The sequence below is a fragment of the Schistocerca gregaria genome, chromosome 8 (genome assembly GCF_023897955.1).
Source record: "Schistocerca gregaria isolate iqSchGreg1 chromosome 8, iqSchGreg1.2, whole genome shotgun sequence".
NCBI classification, from domain to species: domain Eukaryota; kingdom Metazoa; phylum Arthropoda; class Insecta; order Orthoptera; family Acrididae; genus Schistocerca; species Schistocerca gregaria.
The window spans coordinates 262,267,072-262,285,569 of record NC_064927.1 but is presented as its reverse complement, the minus strand read 5'-3'; the positions used below and the strand labels follow the sequence as shown (position 1 = coordinate 262,285,569).

At 43.4% G+C, this 18,498-nt stretch overlaps 1 protein-coding gene across 1 annotated transcript in view; it reads right to left on the bottom strand.

The window, feature by feature from the left end:
• LOC126284655 (odorant receptor coreceptor) overlaps positions 1-18,498 on the bottom strand; it is a 289,713-nt gene that overhangs the window by 149,574 nt on the left and 121,641 nt on the right. Inside the window, exon 5 of the mRNA XM_049983760.1 lies at positions 3,921-4,155. Coding sequence (XP_049839717.1) covers positions 3,921-4,155 — 235 coding nt within the window. The remainder of the gene's footprint in view (positions 1-3,920; positions 4,156-18,498) is intronic.

Sequence of the window (18,498 nt, the reverse complement as noted above, 5' to 3'; positions counted from 1 at the left end):
CCCATATTCTGGAAATATTAACGACTATCAAAATCTAAGATCAGTTTTGAAATCAGTGTGATGATTCCTTTAAGATCAAACATTTTACAAATAAAAAGTCAGTAATTTTTAATTTAAACTAAGTTTATTCTTTTGGGGGTTCACTGGGATACACTGTGGATGGTCCCAAATAATTTTCGCTAACGAACATTGATTGGGACCATGCACAATGTACCCACTTCATTTACTGCTATTTTGGACGGACATTTTACTTGGCAAACATTGGTTGGTTTGAAATGGGCACAGCCCGAAACTGGCCATCGACTAAATGAACGTCAACTTTAGTTGCCGCTCTGGCTCTCTCTTTTTGCATCACAATTCATACTTTTTGTTGTGTGTGATTAACTAAGTTCTAAACTGAAGTAAAATAATCATTAGGAAGTAAGTATAAAGCGGTTTTTCATGTAGATAAACTTTCGAGTTGAACAAAACTTTCTAGTACTAGGGATTTCCTAAATTTCTGTCACCCGCTAACCAACTGAAAACATCTTCAGCATGAATTGTTAATCTTTTACGTTTGTCAGTACAATCTCTGATCTGAGAACGAAGCATCTGCCGTATAAATGTCTCCAGCAATCACACTTCCAGCGGTTTCTGTTGTAGCTGATAACATTAATTCTTCTGTACTTCATTCCTAGGAGGTTATTTTTCCCTACAATCGGGGTCCTCCTGTCTCAGAAAACAACATCGATTTTTAAGGTTGAATAAGCTTCCTTCTGCCTTCCTGTAAATATCGTTACTTACTATCAAGTTCCAGGAAGTCACTTGTACCGGTAAATATTCGCCGTGAGGAACAGACTTTATGGCGTGTGGGGAATAAGAATAATGCAGAATTACAGAAAAGGAAGTTGTGTACCCGTGTAAGAAACGAAGTACAAGATTTGTCAGGAATGTTGCTAACGCCCCATCGCTTTCTGGAGGTTGATTTCCGGACATAGGTTCATGTATGACAATTCCTAGTAAGCAGTGAGGCTGCCTTTCAGTTACAGGTGGAGAATAACCATTTAAGATCCAGCCTGAATAACTGAAGTGCAGTGATTCCCTAGAATTAAGACAGGGAGTAATGTGTCAAAGGAAAACTGGGAGCGATAGGCAGATAGTGAATTCGAAGTTTCCTGGCAGGTTAAAGCTGTGTGCCGAACCGAGACTTTCCTTTTGCTTTTTGCGGACAAGTGCTCTACCATCTGAGCTACCCAAGCACGACCAGGCTCCGTCGTCACAGCTTTACTTCTGCCAGTACCTCGTCTCCCACCTTCCAAGCTTCACAGCAGCTCTCCTGCGAACCTTGCAGAACTAGCACTCCTGGAAGAAAAGGATATTGCGGAGACATGGCTTAGCCACAGCCAGGGGAATGTTTCCAGAATGTGATTTTCATTCTGCAGTGGAGTGTACGCTGATGTGAAACTTCCTGGAAGATTAAAACTGGTCCCGAGTTGGAGACTCGGTCCGGCACACAGTTTTAACCTGCCAGGAAGTTTCATATCAGCGCACACTCCGCTGCAGAGTGAAAATCTCATTCTGTAAACAGTGAATTCAGTCTTCAGTACACAGCTCACAACTGTGCTACAACAAAAACCATTAGCATTCTTTACTGCAACTGTGTTGTTGATAATGCAGTACAAGAATCCGGTCTTTGTCAGTCGACGTGTGATTATGCCTTCTTTCAGACAGTATTTCTCTGTGTCACGAGCAAGTCTTCAAACTCCGGTGGCGCTGCGGTGTGGGGTACCTGACGGAATCAACAGCCGCAGCAGATGTCGATTACCACTAAGCCGCACCATTGTGTTGGAAACGTATCATGGTCGGATGACGAGATCATTCAGAGATGTCGACTGGTGCTTTTGTCACCTCAAGCGATGTGGTATATGAAGTAAGTCCACGAACAGACTCAAGAGGACCACGCGATGTGGCGTGCCGCGTTGCGCAGTACTCTGCCGTCATTTTACTCGTATATGCGGTGTGGAGTGGAAGGGGGTAAGTGTCCTGTTCTCCTTGCTGTTGCCAGCTTACCAGACCTTGCTGCCACTACTCTCATTCAGGCAGCTCCTCGGCTGACATCACGAGCCACAGTGCAACCCCACATCACTTCTTCCTTCCAGGAAAAGTCCCAGTCTGCACCAGGAATTGACCGTGGATGCTGTGCATGATAGTAAGACAAACTAATCGTTCACTAATGGAAGAGGATGGTATGTAACCCTTTAAATGACACTGATAAAGGTATATACCAATGGTCTTAAATTATATTTATTACTTTGTTTACTACAAACCATCTATTTTTTTGGTATCAGTATATTCACAATAATTTTTGCTAGAAGAATCACTATTATTTTTATCCCTCCAAGTCGACTGGATTGAGGTCAGAGAACAAGTAAATAACGCTATGAATACTTACCGATGCCACTGGAAGGACTCGTCTTCACAGCTGGTTTTGTGCTCAGCTTGCGCATTTGTCGCATGTGGATTAATAGTTCTGGTACCTTCCGTTAGAAACGACGGTCAAGTTCAAATCACAATAACGTTTTCTAGATGATGAAGTATAAAATCAATACGACAATAGTTTATAAGCATAGTTGTTTTGTAAATAAAACTCCCTTTCCTGCTGCTAGTTACTTCTCCTGCTCTAAGGCATCATCAGTGGTATCTATAACGATACAGTTTTGTTAGTTTTAGTTTATTAAACAGTTCACTTCGCGATTTTTTTTGTAAAAAAGTAATTACTTACGATTTGCTGATCTGCGTTTTTCCACATCTGTTCTGGAGGTCACACTACTATCACTTTTATCACTGCCATATAATCACATCTTTGTGTTCACGCCTTGCCCACACTGTACACCATGTTTCTCACTCTTTTTTGTGGTGGACTATTGTTCTTTTGTCACTCGATACAAGAACAATAGTCCACCACAAAAAAGAGTGAGAAACATGGTGAACAGTGTGGGGAAGACGAGAACACAAAGATGTGATTATATGGCAGTGATAAAAGTGATAGTAGTATGACCTCCAGACCAAATGTGAGAAAACGCAGATCAGAAAATCGTAATTACTTTTTTACAAAAAAATCGTGAAGTGAACTATTTAATAATCTGAAACTAACAAAAGTGGATTGTTATAGATCCCGCTGATGAGGCCTTAGAGCGGGAGAAGACGAAACGCGTGTGGGGTAAATAAAGTAACTAGTAGCAGGAAAAGGCAATTTTATTTACAAAACTAGTATTTATATGACCGCTGCGGAGAATGGCCACACAAACAAACTTGTTTATAAGCATATTTACAACTACTTCTTTTCCGCTTTGTACATGTAACCAAATAGATTATGATGAATTCAGTTACTAGTTACATCCAGCTTTACTAATTATGTGTTGTGAAACGCTTCTTTTAATTAAGAGCATTGCGTCTAATACTATTTCACAAATTATCTTGAAAATGTTGCTGGATGAGACAGTAAAAATTATTTCCGCTGGCAGTGCACAAGCACGGTGATTACTGAAAATAAGCGACATGGCAAAAGTAGTTTAATGGAACCACTATTCCAATATTGTTTCACAAGAAACAAGCGTTCTCCGACAGAATAGCGATACGTTGTCGCTAAACACTGAACACGGCTCCAGGCACAGCATCGCGCTGAAACAGACTGTTGCGTCGAACGATGTTGCAGACTGCAGTGTTGCCAAACCAAATGCCAGAAACTGCACAGTGCAGTTTCAGAGGATGTTTGTGGGGCCTCTTTCGAATGGGATTCCCTGTATAAAACCGCAGTTTACCCGTATCTCCACCAGAGAGCGAACCACCTCGTACGCCATTGTGCCTTAATGACTGAGGACGCGTTGGTGACGCAGCTGATGTGGTCGAGGCTCCGGCAGCTGTGCGTGCTGCGGCCTTACCTGACGACGTGCTTGTGGCGCTCCACCCAGTACTTGATGGCGGAGCGCACCAGCATCTCCTGGCGCTTGCTGAGCCCGTTGGGCCCGATGCCGCCGGCGGAGGTGACGGCGCCGCCAGAGTCGGCCTCGCGGACCGTCGACAGCGCCGCCGAGCGCCGGTTGAAGCCCGAGAAGTCGCGCTGGCTGCTGTAGATGCCGCGGATCGTCATGCCGTCCGTCACGCCGTTGCTCATGTCTGCAACACGCGCCGGCGCTCCGTCTGGACTCAACTGCGAGCTCAAACTCGTCTTGCATCACAATTTTCGACTTATTTTGTATCTGTATCGATATTTATACTTATATTGGTACTGTTGTTTGTATAGTGTGTTGTGTCTGTAATTGACTATGTATACATGTTTCAGTTATGTGAACTTTTGAACTTTGTTCTTTAAATCATGCTTGTGAATTTAAATAACTAATGGAATACTAACTAATACAAAATACTAACTCGAATTCTTTACAGACGAATGGAAAAACTGGTAGAAGCCGGCCTCGGGGAATATCAGTTTGGATTCCGTAGAAATGATGGAACACGTGAGGCAATACTGACCCTACGACTTTCCTTAGAAAAAAGATTAAGGAAAGGTAAACCTACGTTTTTAGCATTTGCAGCGTACAGAAAGCTTTTGACAATGTTGATTGGAATAATCTCCTTCAAATTCTGAAGGTGGCACGGGTAAAATACAGGGAGCGAAAGGCTATTTACAGTTTGTACAGAAAGCAGATGGCAATTATGAGAGTCGAGGGGCACGAAATAGAAGCCCTGGTTGGGAAGGGAGTGAGACAGGGTTGTAGTCTCTCCCCGATGCTATTCAATCTCTATATTGAGCAAGCAGTAAAGGAAACAAAAGAAAAATTCGGAGTAGGCATTAAAATCCATGGAGAAGAAATAAAAACTTGGAGGTCCGCTGCTGACATTGTAATTCTGTCAGAGACAGCAAAGGACTTGGATGAGCAGTTGAACGGAATAGACAGTGTCTTGAAAGGAGGATATAAGATGAACATCAACAAAATCAAAACGAGGATAATGGAATGTAGTCGAATTAAGTCGGGTGATGCTGAGGGAATTAGAGTAGGAAATGAGTCACTTAAAGTAGTGAAAGAGTTTTGCTACTTGGGGAGCAAAATAACTGATGATGGTCGAAGTAGAGAGGATATAAAATGTAGACTGGCAATGGCAAGGAAAGCATTTCTGAAGAAGAGAAATTTCTTAACATCGAGTATTGATTTAAGTGTCAGGAAGTGGTTTCTGAAAGTATTTGTATGGAGTGTAGCCATGTATGGAAGTGAAACATATACGATAAATAGTTTAGACAACAAGACAATAGAAGCTTTCGAAATGTGGTGCTACAGAGGAATGCTGAAGATTAGATGGGTACTTCACATAACTAATGAGGAGGTATTGAATAGAATTGGGGAGACGAGGAGTTTGTGCCACAACTTGACTAGAAGAAGGGATCGGTTGGTAGGGCATGTTCTGAGGCATCAAGGAATCACCAATTTAGTACTGGAGGGCAGCGTGGAGGGTAAAAAGCGTAGAGGGAGACCAAGAGATGAATACACTAGGCAGATTCAGAAGGATGTAGGCTGCAGTAGGTACTGGGAGATGAAGCTTGCACAGGATAGAGTAGCATGGAGAGCTGCATCAAACCAGTCGCAGGAATGAAGACGACAACAACAACAGCAATGGAATGATTGTCATGGCCATAGTTAGGGAACGTAGGGTTGAATGTAAAATACATGGGAAAGCCCCACAGCCTGGCGGAGTGGAAAAGGTGTGGTTGGTGCGCAAGAGGCGACTCGTCCTTTGTGACGAGTAAGAAGTGTGGGCTGAGCAGCGCTATGGTTAACATCTAGCTTGCAGTGTCGGATCATTGTGGCCCATATTCATGGCGTTTTGAGGCCAGAAGAGCGTACGATCAGTATGTGTGGGCCTCAGATGCTGTATTTGATGATACTACTATTATGGCATGGTTTTAGTCGCTATAAAAATATTATTTCGACGCCAAGAATATCAGTAACAGGGCGAGGCCAACAGTACTGTCATGACTGCAAGGCCGCCAGGGTAACAGCCACTGCAAGTTACGCTACCAGTACAATGTAATATTTCTGGCTTAGTCAGCCATCATATTAGGCTCCAAGAAGCTGTTCCCAGAGCCTTGGAGATGCAAGAAGTATACAGATGACGAAATGTGGTGTGAGGTACCTGTGACAGATGCTAGATTCCGTACCATTCCCATGAGAAAGACCGCCTGCATAATGCTACTGCTCTGTGATTGGCTGCTGTGTTCGGAGCAAGGACGCCAAAACGTTAAACTATGATTATTATTATTAGTTAAACTACTCATTGGAATGACTTCACTTTTTAATATAAATATCTCTCAACAGCGATCAATCAGTCATTTTAGAATTATTAAAAACAATTTAAATCAAAAACAAAAGACTGACGAAATTGCAGACGAAGCTCTTCGGAAGCGTTCGGGTCACACCTTTTCTGGTATGGCGCGCAAAGTGTTTCGGTCTGTTCGTCACTCTGGATTAGGCAGTCGAGAAGAACAGACATGTTATCTGTCGTAGGATGTGTTTCCAATTTTTATTTGAGTTCCTGTCCGTCACTCTGGATTATGCAGTCGAGATGTACAGTCATGTTGTCTGTGGCACGATGTAATTTCCAGTATTCAGTATTAAAAGATTGCCGGCCGGTGTGACCGAGCGGTTCTAGGCGCTTCAGTCTGGAACCGCGCTACCGCTACGGTCGCAGGTTCGAATCCTGCCTTGGGCATGTATGTGTGTGATGTCCTTAGGTTATTTAGGTTTAAGTAGTTCTAACTTCTAGGGGACTGATGACCTCAGATGTTAAGTCTCATAGTGCTCAGAGCGATTTGAGCCATTTATTAAAAGATTCACTCCGGTATTCATGCGGCACAGACACGTGCCACAAATAGTGTAAAGGTACATTTTCGTAAACATTGTGTTTGATCATGTACTTTGCTGTATCAGAAGGTCTAGTATTAAGATCATGTAGTCTTCACGTGTGGCTATATCAAAATACGCGAGTGGCATCCCAAAGAAGTGAAACATTATTTCAGAAAAGAACTTCGCTAAAAGTCAGTTTCAGCCTCAAGATACAGAACCTACGACCTGCGCGCTGTTTTCTGCGCTGGGGACATCAACTTGAAGACAGCAGGTTAGTGAACTATAACAGAACCTTCGTATTCCACAAAGGGCACTGGAAACAACTAGGCGCCTCACGTGTACTGCATGCACAGAACAAATGTGCTCAGCAACACGTCATCTGCAGTGATGCAGAGGAGTTAAAGGAGCATGATCGTTATTAACACCAACAATCAATTCATTATTCCTTTCTTGCCGTAACAATCAGCCTTCCGCTAAATTGTTTTTACATAGGGTGGAACGTATGCAATGGAATCTACTATTGTCGCTGATAGCACTCTTTGTTTACATACCTACCTTACCTGCGGGCAAATGGACTCGCCCGTCCCACGTCACCGGCGTACGCACAGTCGAGAGAAAAACTTGGGAGCGAGCGGTCTAACGCAACGTTGTCGCTATGTTTTCGAAACAGGAACAACGGGGTTAGATCAAGATTGAATGTGCCAGAGGTCGTACAACACGAAAGTGTCATCAAGGCCGTCAGGACGTGTGCGGTTAATCGATATTACCGTACAGAACAGTGGCACGTTGGGTAAAAGCCTTCAACGAAGGTCGGCAAACTGTGGCAGACATGTATCGGCCAGGTCATACTAGCGTCTCCGAAGAAGAAGTGCATGCTGTTGTCGCGTTAGTGGACAGTGATCGACGCCATACAATTCGCGAGCTCGCCCACGAAACCGGATTAGCGCATACGACTGTGCTTCGCAACGTGAAGGAACGCCTGGGCATGCGAAAAATTGCGTCACGACGGGTTCCGAATGACATGACGGAAACGCAGAAATGGATGCGTTGCGACGCTGCTCAGATGCACTTGGAACGCTATGAGCGCGAAGGAGCAACAGTGGATGAGACATGGGCCACATCGTACGAGCCCAAACTGAAACGCCAGTCCAACGAATGGAGTCATTATGGGTCGCCGTGAAAGTTGAAAGAATGTCAGAGCCCCAGTATAGTGAAAGTTATGGTGATTCTCGTGTACGACTGTGATGGTGTTATCCTAACGCATTCAGTTCCTCTACCGCAGACCGTCAATGCACAGTATTACTGTTCGATTTTGGAGCATCACCTGTGACCAGCTTTGCGAAAGAAGCGGCGACACTTTCTGCGCAACCCACCCATCATTTTGCACGACAATGCGCGGTCGCATACAGCGCAAGCTGTGGCTGCTCTGTTCGGTGGTTGGGACTGGAAAGTACTGTACTATCCACCATACTCCCCGGACGTGAGTCCTCGTGACTTTGATTTGATTCCGAAGATGAAGTTCCACTTCGTGGCATTCGCGTCAGAACTGTTACAGAATTTCGACAGGCGGTAGACCGCCCCATTCGCACAATCAACAGAACAGGCTCTGCTAACGGTATACTACGTCTTTCACATCGCTGGCAACGGGTTCTACTCAACGCTGGTGACTACTTTGAAGGACAGAAACAGGTACAAACATGTAACTCTTTTGTATCGCCTGTGAATAAATAGTTGCCACTAGTTAAGTTCCAACCCTCGTATTTGGCACTCTGTAAATGGGCCACGTCTTTATGAAATTTGGTTGATTTTAATAACATTTGTGGTGTTGCTAAAAACTCTATCTCGCACCATTGATTATCACAAACCTGCACGTGAATCCTACCCTAGTGAATTTAATTCCGAGTGAACCAATTTATTATGGAAATACTAATTTGGCAGTGCGTTCTAATGTGTGGAGTTACAGTCTTTAAAGATCAGTTTCATAGTTTGAGAAATACTCCATTTCCAATGCAATTTTGTATCAAGCTGCAGTTATTTTCTTTAACAAATTGCCTTACTTTAAAAGCTGCCTGGAAATCCTAAATTTAATTTGAAATGAAAAAGATTATTAACTGTTGCATTTATCCACTTTGATCAGAATTACAGACTTCATTACTGCTCATTTCATGAGAAAGTGTTTGAAATTAAAGTTAATGTTGTGTTGGCATTTGCACTACAAAAGATATTTTGAGTAGGCTAAAAGATTGCTTATCAAAGCACATTTGTTATTTAAGGAGTTATAATTTGTTGTGCTTTACTTAGTTAATAATTAATGATAAAATTACTTACCATTTTCATTCATACTGGTGTAGTTTATATAATGAGCATGATCCTTCAAACCATGAAGGTTTTAGGGCCCTCATGTACTAAGCTAGTTAGTTAATGAAGCAATGAAAAGGCTCATTCAGAGCCAGTGTAGTTAGATGTGCATATTATTTAACTGCTTCAACCCGGGTTTAACAAAGAAATATTTATCGTGTTAGCTATTATAATGCACGTTGGTTGATGCACAGGCATAGAATTCCTGTACTAAGCAATGATGTTGTGGAGTACGATCATTGACAGACCCAATGATTTAAATCATAATCTTTCACGCTCTTTCCTGTTTAGAATTGCTGCTACTTTCATGTGTGTTCGTTCTGTAAACTGCGGAATCGTCTTCATTGAAGGTACGTATTGTTGAGATGCATACTTTACTGTTTCCTATCTCATTGGGAATTTGTTTGTCTAACTTCCAAGTAAGCAGTACATTCATCTGCATGGTTAAATTGCTGTATTGTAGTGTGGCCAGATATAAAAAAAGATTTTATTGTGTGTGCCAAGGAAGGTTGCGTTAGCCTTAGCACTGCCTTTTGCTTTATAATTTTGCTTAACACAAGAATACTTAATTAGGCTCGAACAGATTTTAATATGTAATGTGACAAATTGCTTTTGTGCTGGGAGAAGTCTGTTCCCTGAACCAATTTTTTACTGTTAGTTATATTGGAGCGTTTCGGGAACGAATCCGAATTTGATTGTTCAGTTTCCATTAGGTTATCTCACGCCCACAACTTCTCAAAAATTCCTCGCAGAGGTATAACGTTAGCAACGACTGCCGGTTAAGGTAAGCTATATTACCGTTACAGTCTGACTCTCATGGAACAATCCGTCGAATAGCGGCATGTAGGGCTGTAAGGGATTGAGTCAAATGAAAATCGAACACCTGCCACAATGGAACCAAGGAATGGTTTCATTAAGAAATAATGACCATGTGCGTCAGCACATATCTCGCCCTCGGAGAAGAGAGGATCAATTTCTGTTTCGTAGATCGTGGTCGACCGCTGGTAGATCCACAGCCGCGCTCACTCTTCTGACCGAAACCGACATCCACGCGTGTCTTTCTTCAGGTCACCAAGTATGTGAAAATCACACGCCGACATTCCGGGTTGTACAGAGGATTCTGCAGTGTTTCCCATCCAAATTGCTGAAGCGTAACCTCCGTCTAATCGACTGTGGGGGGGGTGGGGGGGGGTGGGGGGTGGGACGATTCTGTGCGTTTCAACTTTATAATGCGCCACAGTTTCTACCATACACCATAGATAACATAGACCGCCCACACACCAATCTCTGTCGTGTTGACGTTTGTAACGAACATCTAACTCCCGTGACTAGGGGCAGAAGTTGAATCTCTGTCATTACGCACAACGTAAAGTGGATCTGGCAGTTTTTCTCATTCTTACCTGAAATCGAGCATAGATTTTAACAATAAAATGAGTTTTCAAAAAAAAAAAATGGTTATGAGTACTATGGGACTTAAGTTATAAGGTCATCAGTACCCTAGAACTTAGAACTACTTAAACCTAACTAACCTAAGGACAGCACACACATCCATGCCCGAGGCAGGATTCGAACCTGCGACCGTAGCGGTCGCGCGGTTCCAGACTGTAGCGCCTAGAACCGCTCGGCCACCCCGGCCGGCAAAATGAGTTTTCGTATTGCTATTATTCGTCATGTGCTAGTACAGTTGACCTAATTTTTCCGAAATTCCTGATATTAATGCGATAAATATCATTACTACAACTGGTCATTTGAGGAGTACTGACAGTTTTTTTTTCACAAACGACAGAATTATAGCTACTTGATGAATGCCTGGTTTTGTTGCACTGTAAGTCTTAATTCACCGCTCCAATAGGAGCAGAAGACGAACTATCGGTCTGGCATTCACCATTAATTTTCTAACTCAACAACATGTGTGAAATGTTTTATTACGCTTTTATAAGAAATGAAATCGGTTTATGTTCGTAATGTTTGTTTTTTTCACATAATAAGAGTTTATATTTTATGAATTTTGGTTAACCCAATAAAGATACCAAAGCAATGGACATAGTGCATTAGAAAATATTGTATAGAACTCCTGTAGCACATTAGATATTAACGTTCTGACATTTTAAGACGTTGTCATTCGTCGAGTTTTGCATCTAAGGATCAACATACATACTAACTTTCAACTCATGGAAATATTCCTGCAGTTACAGAGGGGGGCAAATGACCCGCCAGGGTTGCCGAGCGGGCTAACGCGCTGCTTCCTGGACTCGGGTAGGCGCACTGGCCCGGATCGAATCGGCCCGGCGGATTAACGACGACGGCCAGCCTGGATGTGGATTTTAGGCGGTTTTCCACATCGTTCTAGGTGAATACCGGGGTGGTCCCCACGTCCCGCCTCAGTTCCACGGCTCGCAGACATTTGACAGACATTCACACTATTTCACGATTTCCACTAGACGCAGACAGCTGTTGTACACTACTTCCGTCCTGGGGGGTATGGGGGAAGGAAGAGCATCTGGCCACCCCTTAACATTAACCGTGCCGATTCCGTACTTAACCCTGCCGAACCTGCGCACAATTCGGGTTACAGGTAGTAGCGAAAGAAGAAAAAGAAGAAGAAGAAGAGTGGGGCAAATAAAAGTGGACAGGAGGACAGAGTTCCTTTGTACAAAGAAACACAGCTGAAGAAAGGAAAAAAAGTACTAACCCGACTATAGTAGATGTTGAAAGTGACCATCATTCATCTCTTGGCACTTTTGGGCCCTGGTCAGCAAGTTGCCGAAGGCAGATCGAAGCTGGACTGCTGGAATTGCTGCAGTCTCTTCCGAAATACTCTGCTGCATTTCTTGAAGACTATGAAGATTGTTGTGATACTCCAGACTTGGAGAGCTCCCCAGACAAAGTAATCAGACTCTGACAGATCAGGCGACCTGGGTGTCCAGCTTGGGACGCGACCAGACTGAATCCGGTAACAACCCCATCACGGGTGAAGACTATGTAAATGTGCTCCAAGGTTCGGCCAGCTGTATGGGTAGTTACTCCATCCTGTTTGGGTGTGATTATATGCATACATTCACGTCGAATAATATCCACTTGCCAGGGCCACTTTTATTTCTCCAACCCTGTATTTGGAAGCAGTTCACTTTCACGCCTGAAATTTCCATCAGTTTACCTAATATGCAGGACACAAAACATGACTTATCTGAACATATGTGAAGGTCATTACTTGGCCTCTAGTAAAAAGCGTAACATTTGACCTGTAACAAAAATGTCATCTATTGTGCACTATTAATGAGTAATAATATACTCGACTTCGCGCTCCCAATCACGTGACTTAGATGTTAGTTTCAGTAAAATGACGTCATGCGCAGTCTGCATTTTCTATCGTCTGGCTTCTGCAAAGTGTATTCATAGCGCTGCTTGATTAGGTTGAGAACCTCGACAGCCTCTGCAGTCGAAGAAGGACGCTGTGATGGCCTTACTAGAACTTGTGCGAACAGCTTTGCATTTATTTGGTGCCTGAGATGTGTGACTTATCCGCTGTTGGCTTTGCCGTTTGCCCTCAGGCTGCCGGACGGCATCATCTTGCTTCACGATAACTCCCTCCTCCACACTGCCAACCGGCCGAAGGCTAATTTCCACCGATTTGGTTGGGAAACACTGCATCGTCCTCGGCATAACCCAGATCTTTCAGCGTCTGATTTTAACATGTTTGGCAACCTGAAAGAAAGAGAAGTGTGCACGTCGGTTTCAGTCAGAGGAGGAAGTGCGAGAGTTGGTGAGGTTGTGGATCCGTCAGCGGCTGACAGCGTTCTAGGAAACAGGAATTGATTGTCCCGTCTCCTGGTGCGATAAATGTCTTTAATTGTACGATGATTACTTTTGAATGGAAACATTCCATGGCCTCATTGTAGCGTGTATGCGGTTTTATTTGACTGCCTCTCATATATGACTCACGAACTACTACGATCGTTCAATAAGTAATGCCCCACATTTTTTCCGCACAACATATTTATTGTTAAGAGTCAGAATTAGAAGACAATGTACATCAACAGTCTTGTCTGTGTCCTGTTTTTCTACAAAGTCTCCATCACGTTCTACGGCAGTACTCGAACGTTGTGAAAGAGCATGTATTCCCTGCTGCTAACAGCTCTTGTCCTGTAGGAGTAGCAATCTTTTCAATGCATGACTGACACTCTCATCCTCTTCAAAGTGTGTTTTCCGTAGAGAATCTGTAAGCGGCCGAAAGAGATGGAATTCCGACGGTGCCAGGTCTGGACTGTAGGGTGTATGAGGCAATGACGTTCAACCAAATTTGGCTATGTGTTCCCGGGTTCTCAGACTTGTGTGCGGCCGTGCTTTATCGTGTTGGAGCAAAATTTCTGCCGGATTCTTGTCCAATCGAACACATCGGAAATTGTTCTTGACTTCCATGAGCACGAGACTCCGCATGTCTGGAGCAGCGGTTGTGACAGGACGTCCCGAGCGTGGCTGATAATGGAGCTCTGTTTCTGTATTTCCTGAGTCTGTGATTACGAATATTAACCACGTTTTCTTTTTGTGCACACAAGAATTCAATAACAGCACGCTGCTTCTAACGTGATTCGTACGCAGATAGTGTTTTGACGCTGTACTACTACTCCACAACTTGCCACAACGGTTCGAAACTTCACCGGCGCACAGAACAAACATCAAATGTGAATAACAAACACGGACGATTGTCTATGTATATTGTTGCTGTTGTGGTCTTCAGTCAATAGACAGATTTGATACAGCTCTCCAGGCTACTGTATCCTCTGCAAGGTTCTTCATCTCCCAGTTCCTACTGCAACCTACATCCTTCTGAATCTGTTTAGCGTATTCATCTCTTGGTCTCCCTCTACGATTTTCACCTTCCGCGTTGCCTTCCAATACTAAACTGGTGATCCCTTGATGCCTCAGAATATGCCCTACCAACCGATCCCTTCTTCTAGTCAAGTTGTGCCACAAATTTCTCTTCTCTCCAGTTCTATTTAATACCTCCTCATTCATTATGTGATCTACCCGTCTAATCTTCAGCATTCTTCTCTAGTACCACATTTCGAAAGCTTCTATTCTCTTCTTGTATAAATTATTTATCGTCCATGTTTCACTTCCATACACTTTATACACTGTCAGAAACGACTTCCTGACACTTAAATCTATACTCGATGTTAACAAATTTCTCTTCTTCAGAACGCTTTTCTTGCCACTGCCAATCTCCATTTTATATCCTCTCTACTTCGACCATCATCAGTCATTTTGCTCCCCAAATAGCAAAACTCATTTACTACTTTAAGCGTCTCATTTCCTAATTCAATTCCCTCAGCATCGCCCGATTTTATTCGACTACATTCCATTATCCGCGTTTTGCTTTTGTTGATGTTCATCTTATATCCTCCTTTCAAGACACTGTCCATTTTGTTCAGGTGCTCTTCGAGGTCCTTCGCTATCTCTGACAGAATTACAATGGCATCGGCGAACCTCAAATTTTTTATTTCTTCTCCATGGATTTTAATACCTACTTCGAATTTTCCTTTTCTTACCTCTTCTGCTTGCTCAATATACAGTTCGAATAACATCAGGGAGACGCTACAACCATGTCTCACTCCCTTCCCAACCACTGCTTCCCTTTCATGCCCCTCGACTCTTATAACTGCCATCTGGTTTCTGTACAAATTGTAAATAGCCTTTCGTTCCCTGTATTTTACCCCCGCCACCTTCAGAATTTGAAAGAGAGTATTCCAGTCAACATTGTCAAAAGCTTTCTCTAAATCTACAAATGCTAGAAACGTAGGTTTGCCTTTCCTTAATCTAGCTTCTAAGGTAAGTCGTAGGGTCAGTATTGCCTCACGTGTGCTAGTATTTCTACGGAATCCAAACTGATCTTCCCCGAGGTCGGCTTCTACCAGTTCTTCTATTCGTCTGTAAAGAATTCGAGTTAGTATTTTGCAGCCGTGACTGATAGTTCGGTAATTTTCACATCTGACAACACCCGCTTTCTTTGGGATTGGAATTACTATATTCTTCTTGAAGTCTGAGGGTATTTCGCCTGTATCATACATCTTGCTCTCCAGATAGTAGTGTTTTTTTAAGCCTGGCTCTCCCAAGGATGTCAGTAGTTGTCATTGAATGTTGTCTACCCCCGGGGCCTTGTTTCGACTTAGGTCTTTCAGTTCTCTTTCAAACTCTTCACGAAGTATCATATCTCCTATTTCATCCTCATCTACATTCTCTACATTTTCTTTAATATTGTCCTCAAGAACATCGCCCTTGTATAGACCCTCTATATACTCCTTCCACCTTTCTGCTTTCCCTTCTTTGCTTAGAACTGGGTTCTCATCTGCGCTCTTGATGTTCATGCAAGTGGTTATCTTTTTTCCAAAAGTCTCTTTAATTTTCCTGTAGGCAGTATCTATCTTACCCCTAGTCATACGTGCTTCTAAATACTTACAGTTGTCGTGTGGCCATCCCTGCTTACCCATTTTGCATTTCCTGTCGATCTCATTTTTGAGACGTTTGTATTCCTTTTTGCCTGCTTCATTTACTGCATTTTTATATTTTCTCCTTTCATCAATTAAATTCAATATTTCTTCTGTTACGCAAGGATTTCTACTAGCCCTCGTCTTTTTACCTACTTGCTCCTCTGCTGCCTTCACTACTTCATCGCTCAAAGCTATCTATTCTTCTTCTACTGTATTTCTTTCCCCCATTCCTGTCAATTTTTCCCTTATGCTCTCCCTGAAACTCTGTACAACCTCTGGTTCTTTCAGTTTATCCAGGTCCCATCTCCTTAAATTTCCAACTTTTTGCAGTTTCTTCAGTTTTAATCTACAGGTCATAACCAATAGATTGTGGTCAGAGTCCACATCTGCCCCTGGAAATGTCTTACAATTTAAAACCTGGTTCCTAAATCTCTGTCTTACCATTATATAATCTATCTGATACCTTTTAGTGTCTCCAGGCTTCTTCCATGTATACAACCGTCTTTCATGATTCTTAAACCAAGTGTTAGCTATGATTAAGTTGTGCTCTATGCAAAATTCCACCAGGCGGCTTCCTCTTTCATTTCTTAGCCCCAATCCATATTCACCTACTATGTTTCCTTCTCTCCCTTTTCCTACACTCGAATTCCAGTGACCCATGACTATTAAATTTTCGTCTCCCTTCACTATCTGAATAATTTCTTTTATCTCATACATTTCATCAATTTCTTCGTCATCTGCGGAGCTAGTTGGCATATAAACTTGTACTACTGGGGTAGGAATGGGCTTCGTATCTATCTTTGCCACAATAATGCGTTCACTATGCTGTTTGTAGTAGCTTACCCGCACTCCTATTTTTTTATTCACTATTAAACCTACTCCTGCATTACCCCTATTTGATTTTGTGTTTATAACCCCGTATTCACCTGACCAGAAGTCTTGTCCCTCCTGCCACCGAACTTCACTAATTCCCACTATATCTAACTTTATCCTATCCATTTCGCTTTAAAAAATTTTCTAACCTACTTTCCCGATTAAGGGATCTGACATTCCACGCTCCGATCCGTAGAACGCCAGTTTTCTTTCTCCTGATAACGACATCCTCCCGAGTAGTCCCCGCCCGGAGATCGGAATGGGGGACTATTTTACCTCCGGAATATTTTACCCTAGAGGACGCCATCATCATTTAACCATACAGTAAAGCTGCATGCCCTCGGGAAAAATTACGGCTGTAGTTTCCCCTAGCTTTCAGCCGTTCGCAGTACCAGCACAGCAAGGCTGTTTTGGTTAGTGTTACGAGGCCAGAAAAGTCATTCATCCAGACTGTTGCCCCTGCAACTACTGAAAAGACTACTGCCCCTCTTCAGGAACCACACATTTGTCTGGCCTCTCAGCAGATAACCCTCCGTTGTTGTTGCGCTTAAGGCACTGCTATCTGTATCGCTAAAGCACGCAAGCCTCCCCACCAACGGCAAGGTCCACGGTTCATGGGGGGCTAGGTATATTAATTGCTGTTTTAAAAAAGGGGGGCGTTACTTATTGATTGACCCACGTATATTCGCTCCATGTCTGACCCCACAGTAAGCATACAAAGACTGAAATGGAAAGTGTAACACCATGAACACATTGACCGAGCGCTACCGAAGAGATACTCGAGTATTTCCGAACCTGTGGGATACGTTAATTTAATTTTCGTCCTTAATCGGGTTTATTTTCCTTATTTTTGATACAGAAAATAGAAAACTTTCGTTCAGATCAAGGATATATGGACACTGGATGTGTCCAGTGGTACTGAAATTTTTCAAGCGGTGAACGCAACACATGATGGGAAGATGACATGCAACTGCAGCTTATCGCCATATTTCGGACTTTGAGAAAGGTTAGAATCATTAGTATGAGTGACATGGAAGTATCATACCGACATATCGCACTGACATTTTCTCCGCTGAGGGACTGGGTGTTGTGTTGTCCAGATCGTGATCATTTCATCCCAATCGACGCGCAAGTTTCCGAAGTGGCGTTGAATCGAAAGACTTGCATCCGGCGAACGGTCTGCCCGAAGGGAGGCCATAGTCACACGAGACGGCACCGACAATTGGAAGTTGAGCAATGACTGCACCACGAATGGCGACGAGATGCGCGCAGGACAAAAGTGTGAGAAGATGAGTAGGCACGCGTCCTTTCGGAGGGACTACGCCACGAGGAGGCCATAGGATTCCCCGACTGGCTCTAACGAATGGATGCATGACAGTAACTCAAATCTGGTCACAGTGAATAGACAGTGTTACCTCTAACACTCTGAAACAGATTACTGCAAGCTGCGTTGAAATCTCGATTGCCCATGCGTTGTTTTCCACTGCCACCATATCACAGCCCGCCAGCTTATCTGGGTGGTAACGTGCTCGCCTCCCATGCAAGCTGGCCCGAGTTCGATTCCCGGCCGGCTTGGAGATCTTCACCGCTCGGGGACTGGGTGTTGTGTTGTCCTCATTACCATTTCACCCTCATGTGCAAGTCGCGTCGAATGAAATAAGACATGCACTTGGCGGCCGAACTTCCCTGAATATGGGCTTCCCGGCCAACAATGCCATACGCTTATTTCCATTTACCGTATCACAGCCAGAAAAGACTTGCGTGCAGTAAAACCAGAGCCAGCTGGAGCACTGGGTGAGCTTCTGTGGTTTTCAACTACGACCATCGCATACGTTTGTGGTGATCAGATCGACGCCAACGTATCAGTAGACCATATGGTGGAAGGTTAAGTCCTAGTCCGGAAT